Source organism: Trichogramma pretiosum, unplaced genomic scaffold, assembly GCF_000599845.2.
Source record: "Trichogramma pretiosum strain Unisexual culture from Peru unplaced genomic scaffold, Tpre_2.0 scaffold150, whole genome shotgun sequence".
NCBI classification, from domain to species: Eukaryota; Metazoa; Arthropoda; class Insecta; order Hymenoptera; family Trichogrammatidae; genus Trichogramma; species Trichogramma pretiosum.
In genome coordinates, this window is record NW_019640847.1 from 114,959 (window position 1) to 139,214 (window position 24,256).

Genomic DNA, 24,256 nt, shown 5'->3' on the forward strand with positions numbered 1-24,256 from the left:
CGCTCTCTGACACACTGGCCGCGCTCCTTCGATAAGCTTAATTTTGTGCTTAATCTTGTCTGTGTAGCCTAGCTCGCCCGATACGTCCGGTATCAAGCGCATCACCTTTTGAAGTACAAGCTCTCTCTCGCTTGACTTCACCGTGATACCCGCGCATTCGGCTGTAATAGCGTAATTACGCATTATCGTATCGATAGGCTTCGCAAAATCATGCCACGGCCCGTCGTTCGACCGCCACTGGTCTCGGCCCATGCCGATGTCTACTCTCCTACGACGTTCGAAGTCTGCGCCGAGCACCATTTCCACAGGTAGAATCTCTACACATTCAAACACTACTCTACCAGCTTCACGATCTACCTGCAGCATTACAGGCAAACATCCGCTCGACGACTTTCATCATTTTCGGGCCCGCGAGGCAACACTGTGCTCCACTGTCCATCAGTGCTCTGTAGGTGAATTTTCCTACTTGCACATTCACAAAAAACCGATTCTCCTGGCTCATTGCGGCAATATCGATGTATATAATTTGCCTACCATCCTCTGCTTGATTAGTTTCACTCGTTTCGTGAATCTCTGCTCTCGTGATGATCTCGTGTGCCTCTTCTGGCTCGCTCTCATCTTCGCGCACTCTATCTTGTGTCGAAAAATGAGGGGCCGCCACACACTCCAAGCTCACGAGTGTGATCTCGTCCGGATCACTCTTCTCGACCGGCGCGTTCTCACGCTCGTTGCGATCGCACTGCCGATCTTGTAAATTGTCCATTGATCTCGACAATGCAATCGGTCCCGAACGTGCGTCAGCGACCGTAGCTCGAGGCGGCGTGACCATCGCCATATCGTCTTATCGATCTGCAGCTCGTTGTCCACTGCGACCGCTCTCCGAGTCCCGAGGAAAGTTGGCAATTGCCCCCTCCTTCCCTGGCTTAGGGGTGAAAATTTCACCCCGAGGCAACTCGCAATGCGCGAGCACCTCACCCAGCGTAGGAACCCGGAGTTTGTCTTGCTGCTCCAAACGATACAGCCACTCGATCAGTGCTTCGTCTGCACGCTCTTTTTGTGGTGGCCTTTTATTTCGACTCAGAGGCGCGTCGGCCCGTCTCGCGCGCCCCCCCCCCCTGTCCGTTTTCCGAATTTTTAAACAAGTATCTGCAGTTCTCACAATTAATTACAAATACTCCTCGTTGGCCACACACTTGGCACGACAATCGCGTCGGGCTCGCCGCCTGGGCCTGTGCGGCCTGAGGCGCGTTGCAATCTCGCGCCAAATGGCCAGGCTCATGACACCGATAGCACGTCGCCTGTTCAGCATTGCACTGTGCTGCCCAATGTCCTGTTCGCCCGCACCGGTAGCACTTGCCTGTTTTCTTGATCGCCCCACCGGACGGCTCCAATCGTGGGCTGCTACGCACGGCTTGCCTCGCGTCGCCGCTGCTTTGCGGCCTCGATCGCACTCTCTCTGATGCTGCGACCGAGTTCTTAGACGCTTTTTTAGGCGTCACCGGCGATTTTTGCTTCTTCTTCTCCTTTTCTTTCTTCGGTGAGCTCTTGTCGTTCGGCTGATCTGTCTGCACTGCCGCCAATTGACTCCGCTCTGCCGGCTTATACGCAGCGCTTGGATAGTGCTGACTCGCGCTTACTATTGGCTCGTGCCAATACGCGTTCATTCGATTCACGCTCTTGAATTCTTTGCCAGCCTGCTCCAACTCACTGAAGCTCGTAATTTTCCGATGCGCCATAAAATTTCGGTATTCGGGCCTTATACCTCTCTTGGGTCTGTCTTCTGCTCTAAACCGCTATAGACGTGTTTACGTATTGCTCTGCAGGTATTGCTAATTTTTACCTAGTTAAAATCGGAAAAAAAATTTAGTTCTTGTTGTAAACTGTTACAAATAGTGATCCCTATACGTTGAGTTTTTGAGTGCGCTGTTGTTTATATACTTTTCCTGCAAATTTAATAAAAGAGTTTTGCTACCGAATAGTGTGAAATTTGCTTAGTCAAAACTTGTGGACATTTGTGGAAGATCGATTGCCTGCCTAGCCAATGTACATTGTTGTCATTATTGACTTATTGTGTATTCATCGAACTCATCTTGAGCGTTATTTACTATGGACATCAGGAAATTTGAATCTTCGTCTGATTCTGACAAATTAATTGTTATCTTCAAACTGCTAACTAATAATAATGATACCACTCAAGCCTTATTATCGGAACTAAAATGTATAAAATCGGAAGTCGCCAAGCAGAGTAAACGCATTGAGGAATTGGAAGCGGATAATGCCTTTCTGCATCGTGAGGTGCGCAGTCTAAAATCAATGCAATACAACGATACTTCGAGCACAGAATTGAAAATTTGTGGAATTCCATCTGCTTCATCGAAACAACCACACAAGATTGTTGATGCGGTCCTTGACCACCTTAATCTAAGCTCAATGAAAGGCGATGTTATCAAAACTCGTTTACTGCCTAAGTCGGATGACCAGAAAAATACGAGAAGAAAAGATCGCACTTATATCGCTACTTTCAAGTCTACTGCAGTGCGAGACTTTGTGATTCAGACAAAGATAAAAAATGGACAGCTAAACTATGGAAAACTTTTCAAAGATGATTGCTCAGACTCGAAAATGAATTTGTACGCAGTGGAGTCTCCCTACATACACAGACTAAAACGTCAAGCGAGAGAATTAGCCAATAAACATAAATATTCCAGGATATGGATTCGAAATAATACGGTTTTTGTAAGCAAGGATGATAACTCTCCACACATATCTATAGTCTCCGAAAATGACCTCAGCAAGATCGTATGAAGAAATTTGAAATAGAGTGATTTTTTATCAATGAAGAGCCTGTGCTTACATACTTTTTTCCTCTTATTGAAAATTGTAATGTCATTGTAATTGTTGTATTCAAAAATTTATTGCATTAATTGAAAATAATTGTACTACCTAAAAATTAATTGTTTAAGTGATAGAGATTAAGTTGAAGTGCCAAATTTTGCAAATTATCAAAATTATTATTGATTATAATCTGCCTTATGTTACCATGATCTTACTGGACTTATTGTCAAAAATTTTTGTTGTTATCATTGAAATTCTGTGAAGCTGTTTGAGACAACTCTAATAATTTTGTTCTATTTTGTATATAATTTTTGCCAGCCAAACTGTCCCATTGGGATTTGGCTTCAATAAACGTTAACTAACTAACTACCTCTAAACGCGATCGCCAGCTGGTTCTCGTACGGCAACGGGACGCGAAAACGACTGCACAAGAACCTGAAATTATTTAGATACGTGGAAATCGGCTCTCCTTTTCCCTGCGTTCGCTGACGAAGCTCTGTCAAAAGCTCTTCGGTCGTAGCTTGACTCGCAAAGCTTCGCCGAAAACGATGCTCAAAATCCTGCCAAGTCTTGACCTTGTGCTCCACCGACTCATACCAGACCGCGGCCTCATCTACGAGTACCGCCTCGACCGCGAAAAGCAGGTCGTCGGTCGGTATACCTCCTCGGCGTCGCTATCGCTCGAGTCGGCTTAAGAATGTCTCTGCACCCATCTCGTCATTGGCGCCCGAGAATCTCAGGCCGGTCTCTCGAAGCAATCGAACGTACTTCCACCATTGCTCCGCGCGCGCATAACTTCTTTCCTCCACGCTGTTATCTTCGCGTTTCACATTTTGATGCACGTCGTCCCACCTTACGTGCTCCTGCGCGCCAGCAAGATCTTCGCCGTCGCTCGAGTCATCATGGTGCTGTACCGTCCCACGGGGCAGTCCCATCGTCGCTCCTGCGTCCCATGGCGTTGACGACGCTCGTGACTCCGCAGACCGATAGCCAAGCACCCTTTTGCGTGGAGCCTTGGGCGGCGCCTGGCTATTTTGTGGCGTCTCACCTAGGCGCCCACCCTGTGTCGGCAGGTTTCTTAGCCCTGAGTTATTCAAGGCGCCGAACACCTCGGCACCTGCCGTTTCCACGGGTGGCTTAGCTCGTTCACCGAGTACCCGATTCACCTCATGCCGTACGGCCTCCGAGATTATACTCATCAGCCTCGCCTCGAAGTCGTCCCCGAACATCTCTCTCTGTGTGTCGGGGACCTGCACTGTCTTCTTGGCTCCGTCGTCCGGGGCTTCGATCATCGTTTGATCGAGCAGGCTCTCGTTCGACGACCTTTGATCTGGGAGCTCGTCAAGATTCATGTCCCACGGGACATCGAGCGTTATCGTAGCTGGCAAACGTCTCAATCGCGCTTGAAACAGCCTCTCCCGGCAGATCTGTTCGCCACCTTGATCGCTCAATCTCTTGTTCCTGAGCGAAGCCATCACGTCTTCGGCCGGCATTTCCTCGACCTTGGACCACATGCCTCTTGCGGTCACATTTTGCAGAAGCATCTGCATTCGTTCCTTATAACGCTCCATTTGTGCGCGTGTTATTACTGGCATCGGCTTGTTTTTGCTGACCGTTTACCAGAAAACGAAAATTACACACGTTGTACGATGCGTTGCCACGCTTAGCGCTGTCGCACAGTACACCCGATTTCCCTTTTCGGCTTAATACTCGTGTGCACGCACACTCGTACAATCAGATGTACTCCGTAGCAACGTAATTACTTTTTTTCTTTCGATCGGCGTCGACTATCTAATGTTTCACGCGTTCACCTTATATCCGCGGGCGACAACAATTATCCTCGCGTCTGACGCTCCCATCAAGATCCCGTCTGCTACAGTCTCGCTATCAGTGCTCGTGTACTCGAATCTGTGTCAATGCGCGAACGTATGTTGTTCGTTCTTGCCGACTAACACCGATCGAAAATCTTAATACGCGCACGCACACACATACATATAGACGCCGTACACTGAAAAGGTCAGCAGGAACTCGACTATTTTCAAAATGTAATGAATGCTGTTTCTACAATGCAATGAGTTGATTTCGGAAAAATGCGACTGATTGTTTTTCAAAAGTGACTGAGTTCCCTCTGAGAATGCGCTCACTTGTGTCAGTCTGAAGTAGGGTGAATCGTTATTGATAAAGTAGAATGATTGGTCCCTGGTAACTAACCATAACCGTGTAAATGCAACTTTATTGACATTATTAATTAAAAGCAATATTGCTGATCCTGGTTCGTGTTCTTACTTTAAAGTCAAACTTTTTTATTAACGAAAATGGAAAATTTTCTTAATTCTCATAATTGGGGCAAATTTATACCGACCTTCTCAGGTAAGTTTGTTAAAAATAAGTCATAAAAATGTTCTGGTATAACGAGCGAGTATAAGCAAAATGATGCGACTTTTCTTTTTCAGAATACAGCTTAGATGATGAAACGTATTTATTATTAACGAATGAAGACATTCACACAATTTTCAAATCTGTACCGAATATGCTGGAGTGTGTACGAACTAAATTTGTCTCACATTTCATAGAAAAATTTCAAGAGCATAGACAGTCTGTCTATGATCGTTCGTTCATCGAAACAGAATCTATCGAAAAAAAGGTGAATATTGAATTTCTTGATGAAAATGATGAAGCTATGGATACCTCAGACGGTAGCAATGGTACCATGGAAAATAATTTAAGTAGTACCAACTGTGAATCCTTTTCGTCATTGGATCAAAACACTGCCGGAGGTAAAAAAAATTTTATTTAACTGTAATTTACTATACTTTATGAATGATAATGAACGATAATCTGTTCTTATAAAAAATGAAATGTTTTTTTAATTCCAGCCGAGTTCAATTTTATTGAAAATGAATTATATACTTTTCTAAATAACGAAGATAATATTGATGGCCGATTGATTTTAAATATTTATAAAAGAACTAGAGAGCTTGAGACTGAACGCCTAATTGATATGGTACTTCTACAAGCCATTAAAAAAGACAAGTACAAATGGCTTCTTGTTTTATCTATACATTTTTTTCTTTTGACGAGTGCTTTATATTTTATACAATGGTTGTCAGTGAATATTTCTAAACTATATTAATATGTCCCAAATTTTTAGAATAACTAGACAAAAGTTCGAAGATATAAGAGATTTAATCGTGGAGTTATTTCCAACCGAAGATCGGGACGTAAATTATGTTGGTCACGAAAAGGCAACTGAATTTTCAGATACACTCCATGCCCATGGTAAATTGGTTAACCATTACAAATATATAAGGCAACGTTTGGACGATGCAGGATTTATAAAGAATACAGTTTTCAGACAAACTAAAAAACAAAAAAAACTTTCCAGTTTTGACATCAAAGGTTAGTGTATTTGAAAGCTTTATCTAATATGTATAATTATATGTATGTTACATATTATCGAAGGTTAACTTTTCAATAGTTTCAGATTTTCCTCAGTGCTTAACAGATCCAAATCAAGAGCAGTATTGCTTAGATACTCAAATCGAAAATTGGAATGAATTTTATTCTTTAAGGTCAAAATATATTCAAGTGTCAGAAAGTAAAAAATCTGAAAAAATAAGCATTTATTTAGATCACTTCAACTGTCTCAAGACCGATAATGGACTTAGATTGGTAAACAAAGTTTTTACTAATATCTATAGAAAAATTGGTGAAGCTTTTGATATATTTATTATTAAAAATTGTATTACTATTTAGCTGGAATTAGATTTTAATAAAAAGGTAGCTGAAATAGCGGAGAAGGATTCTGTTTTGAGATCAACTGCGTATCCTCAGCTTTTTATTGCTAATTGGGATATTTATGCAAGTAAATTGATTGATTTGTACGAATCTAAGAAATCTTCAAGAAAAGACCTAAAGAAATTTCTGGAAAAATATGAAAATGAGTTGAAAAATAGTTAGTTATTGTTATTGTTATTGTTTCAAATTTTATTTATTATAACCTAAATTTTTATGAAAAATGCTTCCTCTGCTCAGAAAAATGTTAAAGTATAGTCGCTTTGCTCGGGATTCCCTACTATTTTTCGGTAAATAAAGTAGCAAAACCGGAGTCTGAAGAGAGTAATCCAAAGACCTCGAACTCGAAAGTGCCAAGCTTAAATAGAACAGAAATTCTTAATTCATTTATATTGCACGTGCAGGTATCTAAATAAATCTGTGAATTTCGATTGAAAATTATATTATTAATTATTAATGTATAATAATCTTAGGAGCCAAATGAGCTAGATGAAAAAATTCAAGAAAATGAAACAAATTTGAAAAAATTAGATTCTCTCGTCTTACCGTATGTTGTAATAACTGGTCCGCTTGACAACATTCAGGAATCGTATGTCATTTTTCTCACAAGAAAGTACAAATTTTTTAGTCCCCTCCTAGCCGTTCAAGAATGTTTTAAGTCTCTGTACGCTCTAAATATTTGGCCATACCCTAGTGACTTTATATGGATTTTGATTGGATAATTAGTATATAAATTCAAAATTACCACGAGGTTTACGTCTATATCGGCAGCTGTCAACGACATTAAGAAAGCAATGCAAATTTAGTATAATTTGATGTAACAGTTAGTTACTACTCTTTATATTAACTCTTTATATTAGTTACTACTCTTTATGCATTCAAATTAGCAATTTCCTTTTGTTGCATTTAAATAGTATTATAGAATTTTAATATTTTTATTCGATACGTATAATTAGTAGTATTCTGAAATGAATCAAGAACTGTTGAATATTTTGCTTTCTTTCATTTTACAGCTATACAGCTGTCCAGGGTTATCTAGGAAAATAGTTCAAATAGTGGTAGATTTTTTAAATGAATTCGTATGCAGCATACTTTTTCCTGCTTTAAAAAATGAAATTTTAAATTTATTAAAAACAGAAAATATTTCTCCTGAAACGCGTTTAAAAATTGAAGAATGTTTTGAAAACGGTACAAAGTTGTTCAAATCCATTGCAACAGAGGATGATCGTTTTTCTATTTTTAGATCAAAAGGAATGATAGATCATGAGGAAATTCCAATTGGAAAAAAAATATTTGAAAAAACTATTGCAAATGATACAAAATTAGGTCTTAAGCCTTTGTATGCTGTCTACGTTTCTTTGAAAAAGTCTCTCAAATGTTTCTTAGAAATTCCCAATATGTTTACTACTATAATGACTTACGTCAAAAGCTTGGAAAAAGAAAAAGGTATCGTTCGTAATATAATGTAAAGTCGATTATGGCAACAAAAATATTTTAAAAAAACTTTGAACTCGATTACATTGCCTTTATTTATTTGGTATGACGATCTAGAGACGGGAAATGCAATGGGAAGCCACGCAGGCAAAAATTTGAAATTTGGAGCTCTTTATACGCTTTTAGCTTGTCTTCCTCCCAAAATTTCTTCTAGCTTAAAAAACATTATATTTACTATGTTACTGCACACAGAAAATAAAAAATCATTGAGTAACCATGAAGTTTTTGACACGTTGATTAAAGAGCTCAATGAATTACGAGATAAGGGTATTCATATAGTAATCAATAAGATGAAAAAAATTGTTAAATTTCAACTCGTATTGATTCTGGGAGATAATTTAGGAGTAAATAACGTCCTTGGCTTTGTTGAATCTTTTAGAGCTAATCATTTCTGTCGAATTTGCAAAGCATCTTTAGAATTGACACAAAATTTAACGGTTGAGGATAAAACTTTGCTTCATGACGAAATTAATTATAAAAAAGATGTCCAGATAGAAAATTCAACAGAAACTGGAATCAAGGAATCTTGTGCATTTCACAAAGTTAATGGTTTTCATTTGACACAAAATATTAGTGCTGACGTAATGCATGACCTGCTGGAGGGCGTATGCATATATGATTTACGTCATTATTAAATATTTTATTTTTGATAAAAAATATTTTACCTTGCTAGACTTAAATGATATAATAGAAAATTTTCCTTACGACTCCAGCGTGTCAAACAAACCTCCATTAATCACTGAGCACAGATTGAAAGAAAATAATTTCAATATATCAGCTTCTGAAGCTTGGACTATGATTAGATTTTTCGGATTAATGATCGGCAACAAAATTGATAAAAGAGATAAATATTGGCAACTATTCATTTATATGCGGGATATCGTAGACATTGTTATGTCGCCAAGAATAACAGAATCTTTAATCCGAAGCTTAGAATTAAAAATTGAACTTCACAATGAACTTTATTTTGAAATTTGTAAAACTTTACAGCCGAAATTTCATTTGTTATGCCATTACCCTTTAATAATGCGCTCTTGTGGACCTTTAGTTAATTTTTGGAGTATGAGATTTGAAGGTTTGAATGTTAGAATAAAAAAAAATGTGCAGTCGACTTCTAACAAAAGAAATATTTTATCTACTGTTGCCATCAAACAAACTTTAAGCATGTTAGAATTTAAGCATAATTTTCAAGTCAAACCAACGATTAAACTTTTTTCATGTGGTCGGGAGGAAAAATTTGTTGAATTTGAATTTGCTAAGAATGTTAAGTTCTATACTAAAATTGAAGTAGACGAAGTTACTTATAAATTAGGGTCTTTTTTAGAAGAAATAACTTTTGATGAGCACTTTTATGCTTACCGTGTACGTCCAAGTACGGACAAACCAATTTTTGTAAATATTAAAGAAATGCTTCAGATTCCTGAATGTATTTTCGTAGAAACTGCAAACGGAGAATTCATTGTTCCAAAGTACAAATTGTAATACAATTAAGTATTAGAAAATAAGTATTCTGTGTTCTAATTTATAACTTAAATCCTATAATTTGTTTATTTTCATTAATGTGAAAAAAATATTTGAATAAACAACAAATAAAAAAATGATATAGCCTCCAGAATATTTTATTGTTATTATTAATCTTGTAAAGAAAATTATTATTGATCACAGTTATGACTCAAAAGTTGCAAAGCCGAATACTAAAACGCAGATGAGAATGATACTACTCTGTTTAAAGATGTGTGAATATCGGTCTCATTGAGGGAACTCAGTCTCCTCTATCGGGCAACCACTCATCTCCATGAGACAAATGAATTTTCTTTATATAGAGTGATGTTATTGTGCCCAATAGAGGTTATTCATTCTGCTCTAGCCTTTTCAGTGTAGGCTCGCTCGCTGCGGCCAAGTGTCCGGCTGTGTTCAGCGCATCCGCGCGGTGCAACTACCTCGCGAGAGCTTAGTGCTTGATTCTTAAGAATCATATGCACGTTGCACGCACCACAGCCGTATCTCACATATGCACACAAACATCTAACGCATCATCATCGATCAACCGATAAAAAAAAAAAAAAAAAAAAANCCACCGACCAAAAAAAAAAAAAAAAAAAAAAATCAATACGAGGAGAGAACCAGAAAAAAAAACGTTGAATTTTATTTCGCGCGGCTCCTAGTTTATTCAACACACGCGTATCCAGTCATGTGTCACTTGCGTACGCGTACAATGCCCCACTTACACGTACTCGGCTCTCGCTAATCTTCCCCTGATTAGCGACTTAGGCCCCGCCTACTTTCTTCGCTGAGCCGGGCCGCCTCGTACGTAGTCCGACACGCACGCAACGTAACGTACCTACACACGCGCGACTCGTGACTTCTTACTTTCTCCTACCCGCCTAATACTCGCCGAGAGGTACACGTTCTTTTTCGTGCCGTGAAAAATGGCAATGACCTGGTGAACTTTCGCTGACCCGAGCTTAGCTCTTACGAGCGGTCAACGAGGATGAAAGAGATGCGTGATGGTAATGATCTACAACAAACATTCACTATTGCATATCATATATCTCATAATCCAACACCTTACATTTAAAAATACAACGTCGTGTTTACGCAACACGCCAGCGTCAACGGTCCTCGGGCCTGTTTCTCTCTCCCCCTTTCGCAGCTTAGCTGCTCACAACAATCATAAGAGGGCCTATTCCAACGGTCGTTCATCGAAAACCACGAGACTAAAAATTCTGTCTGCTACTCCTCGCAGACGAGGTTCTCCGCCAATGTTCGGGATGCCAGCGAGCTCTTTTTATATGCTCGCGCTGCTTCTCTGCTTCTACCGCAGCTTGCAGCTTTCTTCCACCTATTTCTACGCACACGAGAAAAAAAACTTTGCAGACCGACCGCGCCTACTCTCTCTCCGTCTCGTACCACGATAACGGTCACACACTCAAACACACGGGGCGAAAAAAAACAAGGGAGAGAAAAAAAAATTATTGACCCACTACGTGACGTAGTGAATCCCCACAAGGAATGCCATTTGTGACCTGGGTTTTACTGACCGATCTACGACCTCTCCTCGGTCACGCGTGTCCCTTCTTCTCGTGAGTTCGTCCTGTCGTAGATCCACCAGCTCGGTACCTATATTGAGAATAATTGGGGGATTCGGGCGCTCATTCATACAATAATTAATGACACACGAAGTATTCAATATAACAGCGATTTATTACTCGCTTTATCGTACACGGCCGAGTCAGCCCGAGGACTGGTCGCTGGCACTCTCACGTAGCAACGCGTCGAGCGCGAGGCCTAGAGGGAACACTCAATACAGAAGCTCGTCGTCCGACTCACCACCACGAGATCCGTTATCGGTCTAGCTGGTCCTCGGGCTTGGTGTTCCTCCTGTAACACAATAGTGAGCCCGGGTGTCTCGTCGTCCTCTCCTCACTGTGACGATGATCGGCTCGAACCACACACTCTCTGCGCACTCGAGCTCTCGTCGAGCCGGCCACAATCCTCACGAAGAGAACTTAGGGTGATCTCACCCGTGGAGCTCGAACAAGAGTCGACTTAAACATCCAGAGGATCACCCTGGATGTCGCGCTCACACACTCTGCGTATCGCACACACGACTTACACAAAGTCGATATTCGTAACACACGAAGTTCGCTCGCACGATCAGGGAACTGATGTGTCCTTTCTCACGCGCCGTGTTGACAAGCTGTCAACGGTCTTCTCTCCATCGATCGTCGCGCTCGCACACATGAAAATACAAACACGACCATGAAATACTTTTAAGTTACTATTTGCCGACGACAACGATCACACAGGGCTCGCCGGGCCGTCGAGCACCTGATGCACTTACTGCATCACAAGCGCCTGTACTTATCTCATTAAAAATTTTTATGCAATCACTTTGGCTCGTAACTAAGGAATGGGACACGCCTTTGCCGGATTCAGAGATAGAAAGATGGCGTGAATTCGAACAAGACTTGAAAGACTTGCCGTCCATCGCTATCCCGAGGTGGATCGATTTTACTAATGATTCCTGCGTCGAACTTCACGGCTTTGTAGACGACTCTAAATTTGCGTACGCGGCCATAATATACGTTCGAAAGTCTCGCAAGGAGAAGTTAGAGTATCGCTCCTCGCTGCCAAGACGAAAGTTACGCCGATCAAGACGTTGTCGATACCTCGTCTTGAGCTGTGTGCCGCGTATTTGTTGGCCAAGCTCGCTGCGTCCGTTGCGTCTGCCGAGGACTACGTAGACGTGCCATTACACCTGTGGTCCGACTCGAAAACTACCTTGCATTGGATCCACGGCTTACCTGCACGCTGGCCGGTTTTCGTGGCCAACCGCTGCGCAGAGATTATTAACCTGGCTTCAAAAGCACGTTAGCACTACGTAAATACAAAACATAATCCAGCCGATGTAGCATTGCGAGGCTGCTCAGTGCCTGCGTTGCGCGAAGACAAGCTTTGGTGGCTCGGTCCCGAGGCCTTGGTCGAATCAGCACAGCCTTGGTCCTTTGAGAAGGACGAGTTCCTGCTTGGAGAAAGCGACTCGGAAGGGAGCGTCACTTTGATAAGTCGGATGTAGTGAGCGAAGATTGCGAGATCATCACTCGCTTTTCTTCATACACGCGTTTACGACGAGTAATGGTATATCTGTTGCAGCGTTGCATTATTTTAAATTTAGCTATTAAAAATTAAATTTAATTTAACAAATTTAATTCCGAACTGCTCAAATTAAAAATTCAAATTAATTATTAATTTCAAACTGCTAAAACTAAAATTTCAAATTAATTTTTAATTTCAAACTGATCAAATTAAAAATTTAAATTAAGTGTTAATTTTAAATTGCCAGAATTGGAGAATCGAATTTTTCTTTTTCTTTTTCACTCTTTCAACTCGCACATGTGCACGGAAAGTAGCTGGTGTAAGTAGCTGGTGTGAAATGAGATGAAGTTTTCGCACAATGTACACACCACTACTTTCTTTTATGAGATAACGAAAGTATGTACAGTAGGGTGTCCGTTATTTTCCGACTTTTTTGTATTGCTTCTTCCCCCACCTAGATGTCTTCTATTTGATTAGACAATGAGAAAGCCGGTTTATAGAGTTCGAAAAAATGATTTTAAGGTGGCCCCTCAGCAGCTTGAAGCTTACATGTATTTTAAATGGAAAGAACCTAAAAATTTGATTCTTAGCGATAAAAATGATGAAAAAATTTGAAAAAATTCACAAACCCATGTATTATATGTATTTTTTGACAGGGAATCGATTGGTGACCTTAAATTTGACCTTGAACATAACATCAAAGCTACAGCGAACCAAAAATCGTTTTTTTGACGATGACCCCCATTTTTTATTGCAGATTCGAAAAGAGCGGAAAATTTCAAGTCAGATTATGTCTTTTGATTTTTTTCAAGGGTATTTAAAAGGCGCTGCAAATATAGATAAAGCCCTAATTAGGAAAAACTCGAAAACTGCACGCTAAAATTAGGGTTTTATTTGTATCTGTAGCACCTTTACAATGTCCTTGAAAAAAAATCAAAAGACATAATCTAACTTGAAATCTTCCGCTCTTTTTGAATCTGCAATAAAAATTGGGGGTCACCGTGGAAAAAACGATTTTTCTCAATATTTTGTACGCTGTAGCTTTGAGGTTATGTTCAAGGTCAAATTTAAGGTCACCAATCGAATTTTTATCGCTAAGAATCAAATCTTTAGGTTTTTTCCATTTAAAATACATGTAAGCTTCAAGCCGCTTGGGGGGCACCTTAAAATCATTTTTTCGACCTCTAAAGACCGGCTTTCTCATTGTCTAATCAAATAGAAGACATCTAGGTGGGGGGAGAAGCAATACAAAAAAGTCGGGAAATAACGGACACCCTAATGTACAGGGTCACTGTATCAATATAAACACAGAGCGCTCTGTCGATACAGTTCGATCATCGACGTCTTATATCGGTATAAGTTATCAGTTTACGCCACAATTTTGAAAACTTTTTTTGGAGTAAATTTATTAATAAATTATTTTTATAATAAATTAAAAATTAAAAATTAAAAATTAAAAATTAAAAATTCATTATTCAATTGAATTACTAATTTGAAAATTCCCCGACTACTAATTCAAATCAATTTTCAATTTAACACTTGTCAAATTAATAATTCAAATTGGTTCATAATTTTGAACGTTTTTAAATTCAAATTAATTTGAATTATTAATCGTGACTCGTTAAAATTAAAAATTAGAATTAATTGTTTAATTTCGGCCAATTTGATTAAATTTTTAATCAATTAAATGCAACACTGATCTGTTGCGATTCGTGACGAAGCTTGCCGCTAGAAGAAATGTTCAACTGTCATTGAGCTTCGAGCCAGCGGCCGATGAATTAATATCTGTGAGCGAACTGGACGCTGCAGCTTTGCAACTCTGCCGAATGCTCAAATCACACTGTTTTCTACCGAGATTAACTGCGTTGAGTCTGGCAAAGCTTCCGATCACAGACACGGTTTGAGAAATCTGTGTCCGATGCTCAAAGACGGTCTGCTTAGAGTGGGTGGTCGGTTTGACAACTCTCAGCTCCAATACGACTGCAAACATCAGATAATCTTGCCCGAGAAGAGTAAGCTTGTAAAACTTCTCATTGACCATCTGCACAAGGTGACGTTACACGGTGGCGCACGTCTAATAATCGCTCACCTGCGACAGCGCTATTGGATCCATAAAGTAGCGGCCGTGGTTGGTACACGACTGCGCAGATGCGTCGTGTGATTGCGTTATCGCTCTGCTACGGTGTCACAGCGTATGGCTGATTTGCCAGCAGTACGAGTCACACCGGCTCGTCTCTTAGAAAATAGCGGCGTAGATTATGCTGGCCCGTTTCGACTCAAAGCGTCTAATCATCGTGGCAATTGGTCGTATAAAGGATACATGGCGATTTTTGTGTGTATGTCCACGAAGGCCGTACATTTGGAGGCAGTTTCTGCATACGATACTAAATCGTTTATAGCCGTTTTTCGCCGGTTCACCGCTCGGCGAGGGCCATGCCGGCATCTATACAGCGACCAAGGCACTAACTTTGTGGGTGCTGACGCTGAGCTCCGTCGGCTGCACGCAAAGAGCTCGGAATTCTACAAGTCTGTCATTACAGTCTTGAGCGATCAATTCGAGACCACTTGGCATTTCAACCATCCCGGTTCACCTCATTTCGGAGGTCTATGGGAATCGGGTGTTAAATCCGTCAAGCACCATCTCAAGCGTATGATCGGCGACGCTATGTTAACTTATGAAGAATTCTCGACGCTCTTGACTCAGATTGAAGCAGTACTCAATTCGAGGCCCCTCACGCCGCTGCCTAGTACCCCAGAGCCCGAAAGCGTATTGTCGCCTGCTCATCTAATAATTGACGAGCCATCATTCATAGGAGCGGAGCCACTGCTGACGAGAGAAAACGTCAGCACCCTGGAACGTTGGAAGCGAGTGACGCAATTTACGCAGCTTTTTGGGAACGCTGGTCCAAAAAATACCTACACACTCTACAGAAAAGGTGCAAGTGGCAGCTACCTAAGCGCAATCTCGCTGTAGGCAACATAGTGCTCGTCAAGGATGAACTTGTAGCGAGACAACCGAACGCCGCCGCGCCAACATCGATCGCTTAGCAACGGCAGATTATAAATATATTCTGATTGTATTCGCGATCAGAGAGTCTCGAGCTTCCATACAGTGAACACATAATAAAGTTAATTGTTAAATAGAAATAAAGTATTAATTCTATATTGGTGACCCGCGACTTTAAATTCTCTTCGCACCCGCCTATCGTCATGGTTTTGGAGCGCGAAGGTAACAATCAACGCCGAATTGCCGAGCAACAGCGGCTCCTCGAACAGCAGCAGCAGCTCGCCGAACAACAACAGCTCGCTGAACAGCAGCGACTCGCCGAACAGCATCGGCTCGACAACCAACGCCTCGAACAACAGCTCGCTGATCTTCAAGCGCAACTTGCGCTTCGTCAAAACGAGCTTGCCAATGCTCCTGTGCCTCCAGCCGCCGCAGCTGTCCAACCTGCAATTCATCGGGTAGCTGTCAAATTGCCAGCCTTCTGGTCAGACCGACCAAGCCTCTGGTTCGCCCAGGCAGACTCTCAATTTGTCCTCTCGGACATTACAAGCGAGGTGACAAAATTTCATTATGTCGTTTCCCAACTGGACGCGCGCATCGCCTTAGAAGTAGAGGACATCATCACAAGTCCACCGGCAGTAACGCCGTATACTTTTCTGCGCACTAAATTAATTGAGCGTTTGTCTGCATCAGAAGAGCAACGTGTTCGACAGCTCATCAGCGAGGAGGAGCACACCTTGTGCTCGTTGGCCGTTGGCCAAGATAATTGAGGTGCATCCTGGGCGCGACGGCCTGGTAAGAGTGGGAACGGTCGCCACAGCCAGAGGGTCTTACAAGAGACCGGTCGTGAAATTGATCGGCCTCCTCGAGCAATAAATAGTTCGGACTTCGGTCGCCAGATGTCCCCTGCCAATCCACAAGAGAATCGGTGAGTTTCATGCATATGAGGCGGCTAGTATTATACGCGTTTCAACGAAGGGACAAAGCTTTTCGAGCACGATGCCCACCGCTGCACCGAACGTACAAGTCAACCATGCGTTTGCGCGAGCGACACGCAGTGAGAGGCGAGCTGAGCGCTACTGCCACTGGCTGGAGAGTCGAACAAAGAAGAAGACGAGCCACATCGAGACACAATTGACCGTCGATGACATCAGATCCAGACTACGCCACCGGGTCAAGGAGCCTTCGGAGCAAGTGCAAGTGAGTACGTCAAGTGAGTTAAAGAATTGTGCCGCTCAAATGCCCGACTTTCCTTGTGACGACGCGACTAGTGAACTCGATAAATTAAGAATACAATCAGTGCAAGTGAGTGTACCCTGTGATTTAAAAAATTGGGTAATGCAAACGTCCGGCTCTCTTTGTGACAACAAGGCTAGTGCGAGTGATAAAATAAGCGTGCCTCAAGTGACGGTGAATTTGTTCTCCGTGTTGCCAGCCCTCAATGCAGTCGCTGTTTCTGCTGTCGTCGCTCCGCCGCCACGCATGCAGACGCCGAACAAATGTCGAGACGCCATCCTGGAGGAATACCTAGTGGAAGCTTCAGTCGACAACCCCGCAAAACAGCTGGAACCAGAGAGCCTGGAACTACGCGCAGCTCAGCAGCGGGCCCTGATGCGCCCTGCAGAGCCACTCGAGGACATCTTTCTGCCCGGCCTTCCAATCTCTGATGCGACTTACCAAGCTTGGCTGCAGCGTGCTGGTGATTTTCGTTTTTGAAATATCCTTTTGTACCCATTAATCAATCTTTTGTTTAATTTAATTTAGCACTTCAATTTACTATATTCCATTTAATATTATTTAATTTTGTGACGTTGTGCCACTGCAAACGTCGTCGCGTCGGCTGCGAGAATCGGATGATTAATAATGTTGGCGACGCCGATAATAATTGCGTGGTATCTTTGCAGGTACGCGCGAATGAAGGAGCGAAGGTAGAGCCCGGCTCGCTCACCGCAGTGGCGCGCGATCGTAAACATTGCCGTGTTTACGTTCGCTTGGCCCGCGCAGCGAAGCCGGAGCTGCTACAGACACGAGACATAGACAAGACGACACGAAGATCCTCGCGACCCGTGCGTGCCAATTAGCAGACGATCGCGACACTTGAGTTTCGGCCGTTGAGCAGTGTACAGCTGAGTGTATGCGAGTCATTGTTAAGCTTTCCTCGGAGTAGTTTTGTCGGAGTATTTTTGTAGTTGAGCGTGTGTGAGGAGTGTGTAGTGAGTGATTGTTGAGTGCAGGTTGGTCTTGGTGCGTGTTGGTGAGAGCGAGAAGTTGGTGGCCACGTGCTCGAGCGTGTGTGCTGGCGAGACGTGCGGTGCACCATATCGACATCAGCGCGACGTAGTTCGACCTTCCGGCCCGTCCCTGTTCGCGTCTGTGGCCAACAGACGGCCACGAGGAAAAACAGCAGCAACTCTTAGGACCCCGGCGACGCGGAGTTTACCCGTGCGGTCGCGAGCCTCGAGAGCGAGGAATACTGTGAGTAGCCATTGGTATTACCGCGCTTCGCATAGACCCTCCGAACGGCAACGCAGCTCGCGTCCGCGACCCGGTGCGAATGAGTGTGAGAGCTTCGGCCTGCGTGAATGAGTATTTCGAATATTTCAATAAAATAGAATCTTTGTGTTTATCGAAATTCACTGTTTTATTATTTCAAGACCCGTCGTTTTCCTTTCCTCTCTCTCTCTCGCGAATTTTCTCGTTTACAGGTGTTTTTCTAGGTGCAGTGTTGCAGTTGCAGGAGTCCCCGCTCCATACCCGTCGACGTCCCCTCCAGGAGGAGAGTCGTATCCACGACCTCGAGGTAGTATCTCGTATGGGATTGGCCAGACTCCGGCTGGCTCCGTAGATGGCTTCAGAGAGGGCGACGTCCCATACGTCGTCGCCAACGAGGTCGTGTACCGGTAGACCGCGAGAGTCGTTGAGGAAAGGAGGTGAGAAAGGAGTCGAAATAAATTCGAACCGGGCAACAAATACTGTTTGAAATGCCAAGGCAATATTTATTGCGGACTTAATGTGAGCGGTAAAATACAATGGAGCGCGGACTGTAGCGAGCGGCTCGAGTGCGGTGAGTGTCGCTGCGCTGCTGAGAGTCGAGTGACGAGTGAGCGAGCGAGCCGCGCTGCTGCCGGCCCCACTCGGCCGACACCAGCGCGACACGCAGCGCCGTGAACGGTAGGCAGCGGGAGGGGGTGAGCAGGCGAGCCGACGCCACAATACTCCCCCCTCAATAACAAAAAATTTTAAATCTCCTGTACATTCTTTAAATAAAGAGAAAATTCGCAATTACACTCAAAATAAATTTTTACATCGGTACACTCGAAACTGAGTTTTTACAAAATGTAATATTAATAGCTCATTTGGCACATAGTTTCTATTATAACATACATGAGTAGGTATTACATATTATTATTCTCTTTAGATTGTAACCGTTCGCCCTCGGGATGCAAGCGAATGATCCGGCGAAATCTTGCGGTGCTGTAAACGGAATAAAACGGGATGTCGAAATAACTTACTCGATCATGTAAAAGGCAACAATATAACAAGGCTTAATTTATTATTGGAAAAGGCGCCAGTCACGAGTGTGACGCCTGATTATATATATTACATTCAATAAATCGACGATTAGTTATTGGGCTTCAACACGCAATTGACATATAAGTTTACTCCGGTACAATGTACACACGCGATTAGGCCACCTCGGCTAGAGCGGCAGACACGGCGGTCGTGAGTTTGGGCTACGTGGGGACGATGTCGAGAGAGATCGAGCGTAACGAATAAAGATATGTATGGCGCATTACGCGAGAGAGACATAGGCGACTTACATTCGTTGACGATGTTAGTTGGTGGATGATTCAGGCCGAATGTGACTGCGAAGAAGCTAGGGCCGACGAGAGGAGAGCCAGGTCACACAGTTCCTCCAGGAGTAGCTCGTACGGACACACACTCGCACTTGACTCAGAACTAGGCTATAATATACGCGTCGCTACGCACGGACCAGCACAGAGTGATCCCGCTGTCTCTCACACGTAGTGTTGTAGCATGACCAGACATGAAAAAAATGTCGGTAAAATGTCCGTCATATGTCCGTTAAATGTCGCTACTAAATATGTCCAAATTTGTGACGATGTATAGTTCCGTTCCGTCTCGTTCGAATCTCGATTCGAACTAGAGTTTTGTTATCGTCTGCACCTGACTGACCTACAGCCGTTACAATCGCGCGTTGCTGATGTGAGTTTCGACTGTTTTTGTAGTTTGCTTGAAGTTCGACTGACGATCGGTGTTAGTTAGTACACAGTCGCCGTAATCGTGCCATTTTTAAGCAAGTTTAATCATAGTTTAGTTGTGTGTTCTTATTATTACAAATACATTGTTACCTTATATTTTTACATCAATTTACGCATAACATTGTCAATTAAAGGTAGATTATAATATTTACGCTATCAACTGAACATTTGCGAAAAGTAATAATAAAACAAGGTACCTCATTTCGTTCTGCAGTTTTACCGATATGGTGAAAATGAAGAATTATGTTGGTAAACATTTTAAATTGATACAGCGTCCAGCTAATCAGAAATTAGATTCTTACCAGTGTAATTACTGCCCAAAAATCTATGTGCAACATACTACGCGTATGGCTGATCATTTGCTGGAATGTCAAGGCTGCCCTAGTACTGTAAAAAATACTGTACAAAATCATTCAAAAACAGCAAAGAAAAGGAAACTAAACGAAGAGGAAAATAATGCTCAGCTTGATGAAGACATCGACGATGATGAAGTTCACTGCGCTTCGTCCCACGATAACAACAAACAAACAAAAGATGGTCGTCGAAATTTAAAATCTTTCTTGGACAAAATATCGAAGTATGAACAAGAGTCTTGTGAAGAATTATTGGCGAAAGCAATTATAACTGGTGGTATGATCAAATTGACTATTTTAATATAACTATTTTAAACACTTAAGATTTATATCAACTATATTTTTTGTTCTAGGTGTGTCATTTAGATTTTTGGAAAATGAATATTTTTTGGAATTTTTAAATAAGCTGAGACCTACTTTCAAGCCACCGAAACGCGCCGAACTATCGGATACATTATTGGAAAAAATTTATCAAGAAGTAAAAGGAAAAGTTAAAGCTAAAATTGATGCAGCAACTACATTGACTGTGCAGAGTGACTCTTACACAAATATCAACAAAGAGGGCATAATAAATTTTGTTGTAAATACTCCAGAGCCAGTGTTTTACAAAAGCGTAGAAACTAAAGCAGAGTCACAAACTGCGCAACATTTAACCGATCAAATTTGCAGCGTCGTTGAAGAGATAAATCCGAATAAAACCATAGCTGTAGTAACAGATAATGCAGCTTATTGCAGGAAAGCGTGGGAATTGGTAGAGCAACGTTATGCACACAATCCAATCTTTGGCTATGGATGCGCTGCTCATGGGTTTAACCTGCTTTGCCACGATATATTAAATGAAGTTTCCGCTAAAGATATAATGCGAGATAGTGTAAAAATCGTAAAGGCGATCAAGCAATCTAATATCTTGACCGCTGCATTGAAAAATGTACGAGAATTGGATGAAAACGAGCGAGTTTTGTCATTGAAATTGCCCGTTAAAACACGGTGGGGATCATCTCTCGATTGCTTGACTAGTCTCAACGTCAACCGCTCTTGTTTACAAAAACTCAGCATTTCAACTCATGCCCCTAGACTTCCTCGAGATGTCAAAAATTTAATTTTAGATTCTGATGATAACTATTGGTGGAAGGTTCGTAGTTTGATCAGTTTATTGCAGCCAGTTGTTGTGTACTTAAAAAAAATAGAAGGGAACGAATCGTGTATACACAACGTGTGCGATTTTTTTAATGAGTTGAAGCAGTCAATAAATCAGGTGTTATTATACACCACGCCATCAATCATGAATTTTGATGAAGCCCAAAGTGTGCTTAAAAATCTAGATGAAAGAGTCAAATTTATTTTAAATCCCGCACATTACGCAGCTAGTATTTTGAATCCAGCTTCAAAAGGGAAAACATTGTCCGCAGAAAACTACACTAAGGGGTATGAATTAATTGTGAAAACTGCGAACAAATTCGATGGCATCGATAAAAATAAACTACTAATACAATTGGCTCAATACACAACTGAATCAGATTTCTGGGCAACTGAACATGTGCAAAAATCGGTGGCTTTAGTTTCAGCAGTTGACTGGTGGAAAGGGCCTTGTTCTTGCACAGTAGTGAGTAGAGTGGCTGTTGCCATTTTAAATTTGCCATGCTCGTCAGCTGCAACTGAGCGCACTTTTAGCGCTTATGGCTGGATCCACAACGCTAAGAGAAATCGTTTTACAGCTGCTCGAGCGAGCAAAGTGACATACATCGCTCACAACTTGAAATTATTGAATCCAAAAAAGAAAAAAGATATATGCGAGTTGGAGTCTGAAGAAGAAGACGATGAAGAAATTGAAATCGACGATTATGTGATGGACGAAAATGACCAATCGGTTAGAAATTTATCGTCGGTACTGCAAAATGAAGATTATGTGCAAGAAGGAGAATATATTATTGATGAAGATGGATCTCTTGTACCAAAAAAAAACTAATTTTTAAACTTTTTATTTAAATTTTTTAATAGTTTATGTCTAATAGTTTAGTAGTTATGTCTAATAGTTTATGTCTACTAGTTTATGTTTAATATTATAAATGAATAATAAAATTAAATATTCAACACATTTTTTAACTCATACGTGTACATTTGATTTTATGACCACAAATGTGCCCAAAAATATTTTGTCCGACATTTTTCCACTATATAGTGTTTGGCGGGTCTTGAACTTTTATTCTCTGACGAAAATTAATATGCTCGACATTTTGACTATAAATATTTCTCGTTCGTCACATGTCCGACATATTTCCGTCACGTTTGAAGACATATGCTTAATTTCAAAATGTCCGGTCATTCTACAACTCTACTCACACGTAGACCCGTCAGTCAGATCAGGCCTCCCCCCTATGACAGCCTTTCGTCTGCTCTCTCATTAGGCGCGCGAATCTTACGCACAGGTCGCACGTCTCTCGCTACAAATTCGGCGCGTTGTGAACGGCGCCGATCCAAGGTACATCAAGCTCACGATAATCATACGGCTCTCTCGACACGGGTCAGGATTAGGACACAAGGAAGGAATACCGCCGGACTCTGTACTGGCGTCCACTTCCTTACAAGATACATAAGTAACTTTGGCGTATAAAAATATTTGGTATGTTATTCATTTCACATATGTAATTTAGGTATAAAATATTGTTTTTAAGTACATAAATAAATTGAATATGTTATAATGCGTTGAAACGCTAATCGCAAATTACATGGTTTTGCATAACAAAGAAAAAGAATATGATTCACCAATAGTGTTACACACTTTGCTCTCTTGAAAAAAGAAGGTAACTATATCTATTTTGACTAAATTGGCATCGCTGGCCTTGATTAGACTTACATTTCTGAGATTCGCAAAAAGGAATTCACGCTCATATGCGCGTAGCAACAATGATTAAAAAAAAGATTGATGGCTGCGAGACCCGAGGCACTTAGCCTAATAATACAAAGTAATTAAATATTTACGTAAAAAAAATATAATAAGAATGTGCAATGGCACTGTTTACCTATCTACCATTTCTTAACGAAAAACATCACATCGCTGCCAGAAACCTTCGTTATAATGCCCTTTTCTCTCCTTGCCGTGTACAGCCAAGGGGGGCAAACTCTCTCAAGTTTATAATTTTTAATAATAAGGTTGATGCCCGCGCCAACGGCATCTAAAAGACCTTTAAGGTCGAGGGCTCTATTATCCGTATTCGTGTCGTTGAACACCACCAAGGACTTCAGCTGTGGCAAGCACAAGCGCGCGGCCAAATTACTCGCGTCTCTGTCCCAGCTAACGACCAGGTTACGCAGCTTGGGGAGAACTGAAAAATCAACCGAGTCGAGGATTTTAATGTTTATCAGTTTCAATTCAATCAAATTGGGCACGCAAAGCAAAATTTCTTGAAGGTGCGGTTCAACGAACGGAGAATTGGAAAAATCTAAAAACCGGATTTTGGGGCATATGTTCAACGACAGAGATAATGACACGTCAGGCTCGAGAAGGCGTCTGGGCTTGGAAGAAGTGAACGTAACAGCTACTAAAACATTCTCACCGGAGAACAAAGAGCTAAGCAGGCTACCGAGCTGCGCGTCCACGTCAAAAGCCATGACATTATGTAGCTGCAAATATTTAACAGAAATGTTCTTACGAACAGCGCGAGCTAGTGCTGCAAAACTTAGCTGTCAGCAGAAGGACAGCTTTACGATCTCGGCAGAGAACTCGGATAAGAAAGCGCCTGTTACGTGAAAATTGTCACTAATCTCAAGCCGAAGGCTCAGCTGCATCCAGGATTTCGCATCGCCGATAACGCATCTTTAACAATGCCGCTGTTTAACACGCAATCACCGTCCTTAAAAACTATCGATTTGGGTTTGAACTCATTAATGTG

At 41.8% G+C, this 24,256-nt stretch overlaps 2 protein-coding genes across 2 annotated transcripts; both read left to right on the top strand.

The window, feature by feature from the left end:
* The first annotated feature begins 2,106 nt into the window (after positions 1–2,106).
* Positions 2,107–2,805, top strand: LOC106654527. Its single transcript, XM_014374448.1, has one exon. It carries the CDS (start codon positions 2,107–2,109, stop codon positions 2,803–2,805), a length of 699 nt encoding a protein of 232 aa, XP_014229934.1.
* Positions 2,806–20,237: 17,432 nt separating this feature from the next.
* LOC106654530 lies at positions 20,238–22,332 on the top strand. Its single transcript, XM_023463581.1, has 2 exons — positions 20,238–20,643; positions 20,720–22,332. The coding sequence occupies exons 1-2, from the start codon at positions 20,238–20,240 to the stop codon at positions 22,330–22,332; spliced, it is 2,019 nt and encodes a 672-aa protein (XP_023319349.1).
* Positions 22,333–24,256: the final 1,924 nt, after the last annotated feature.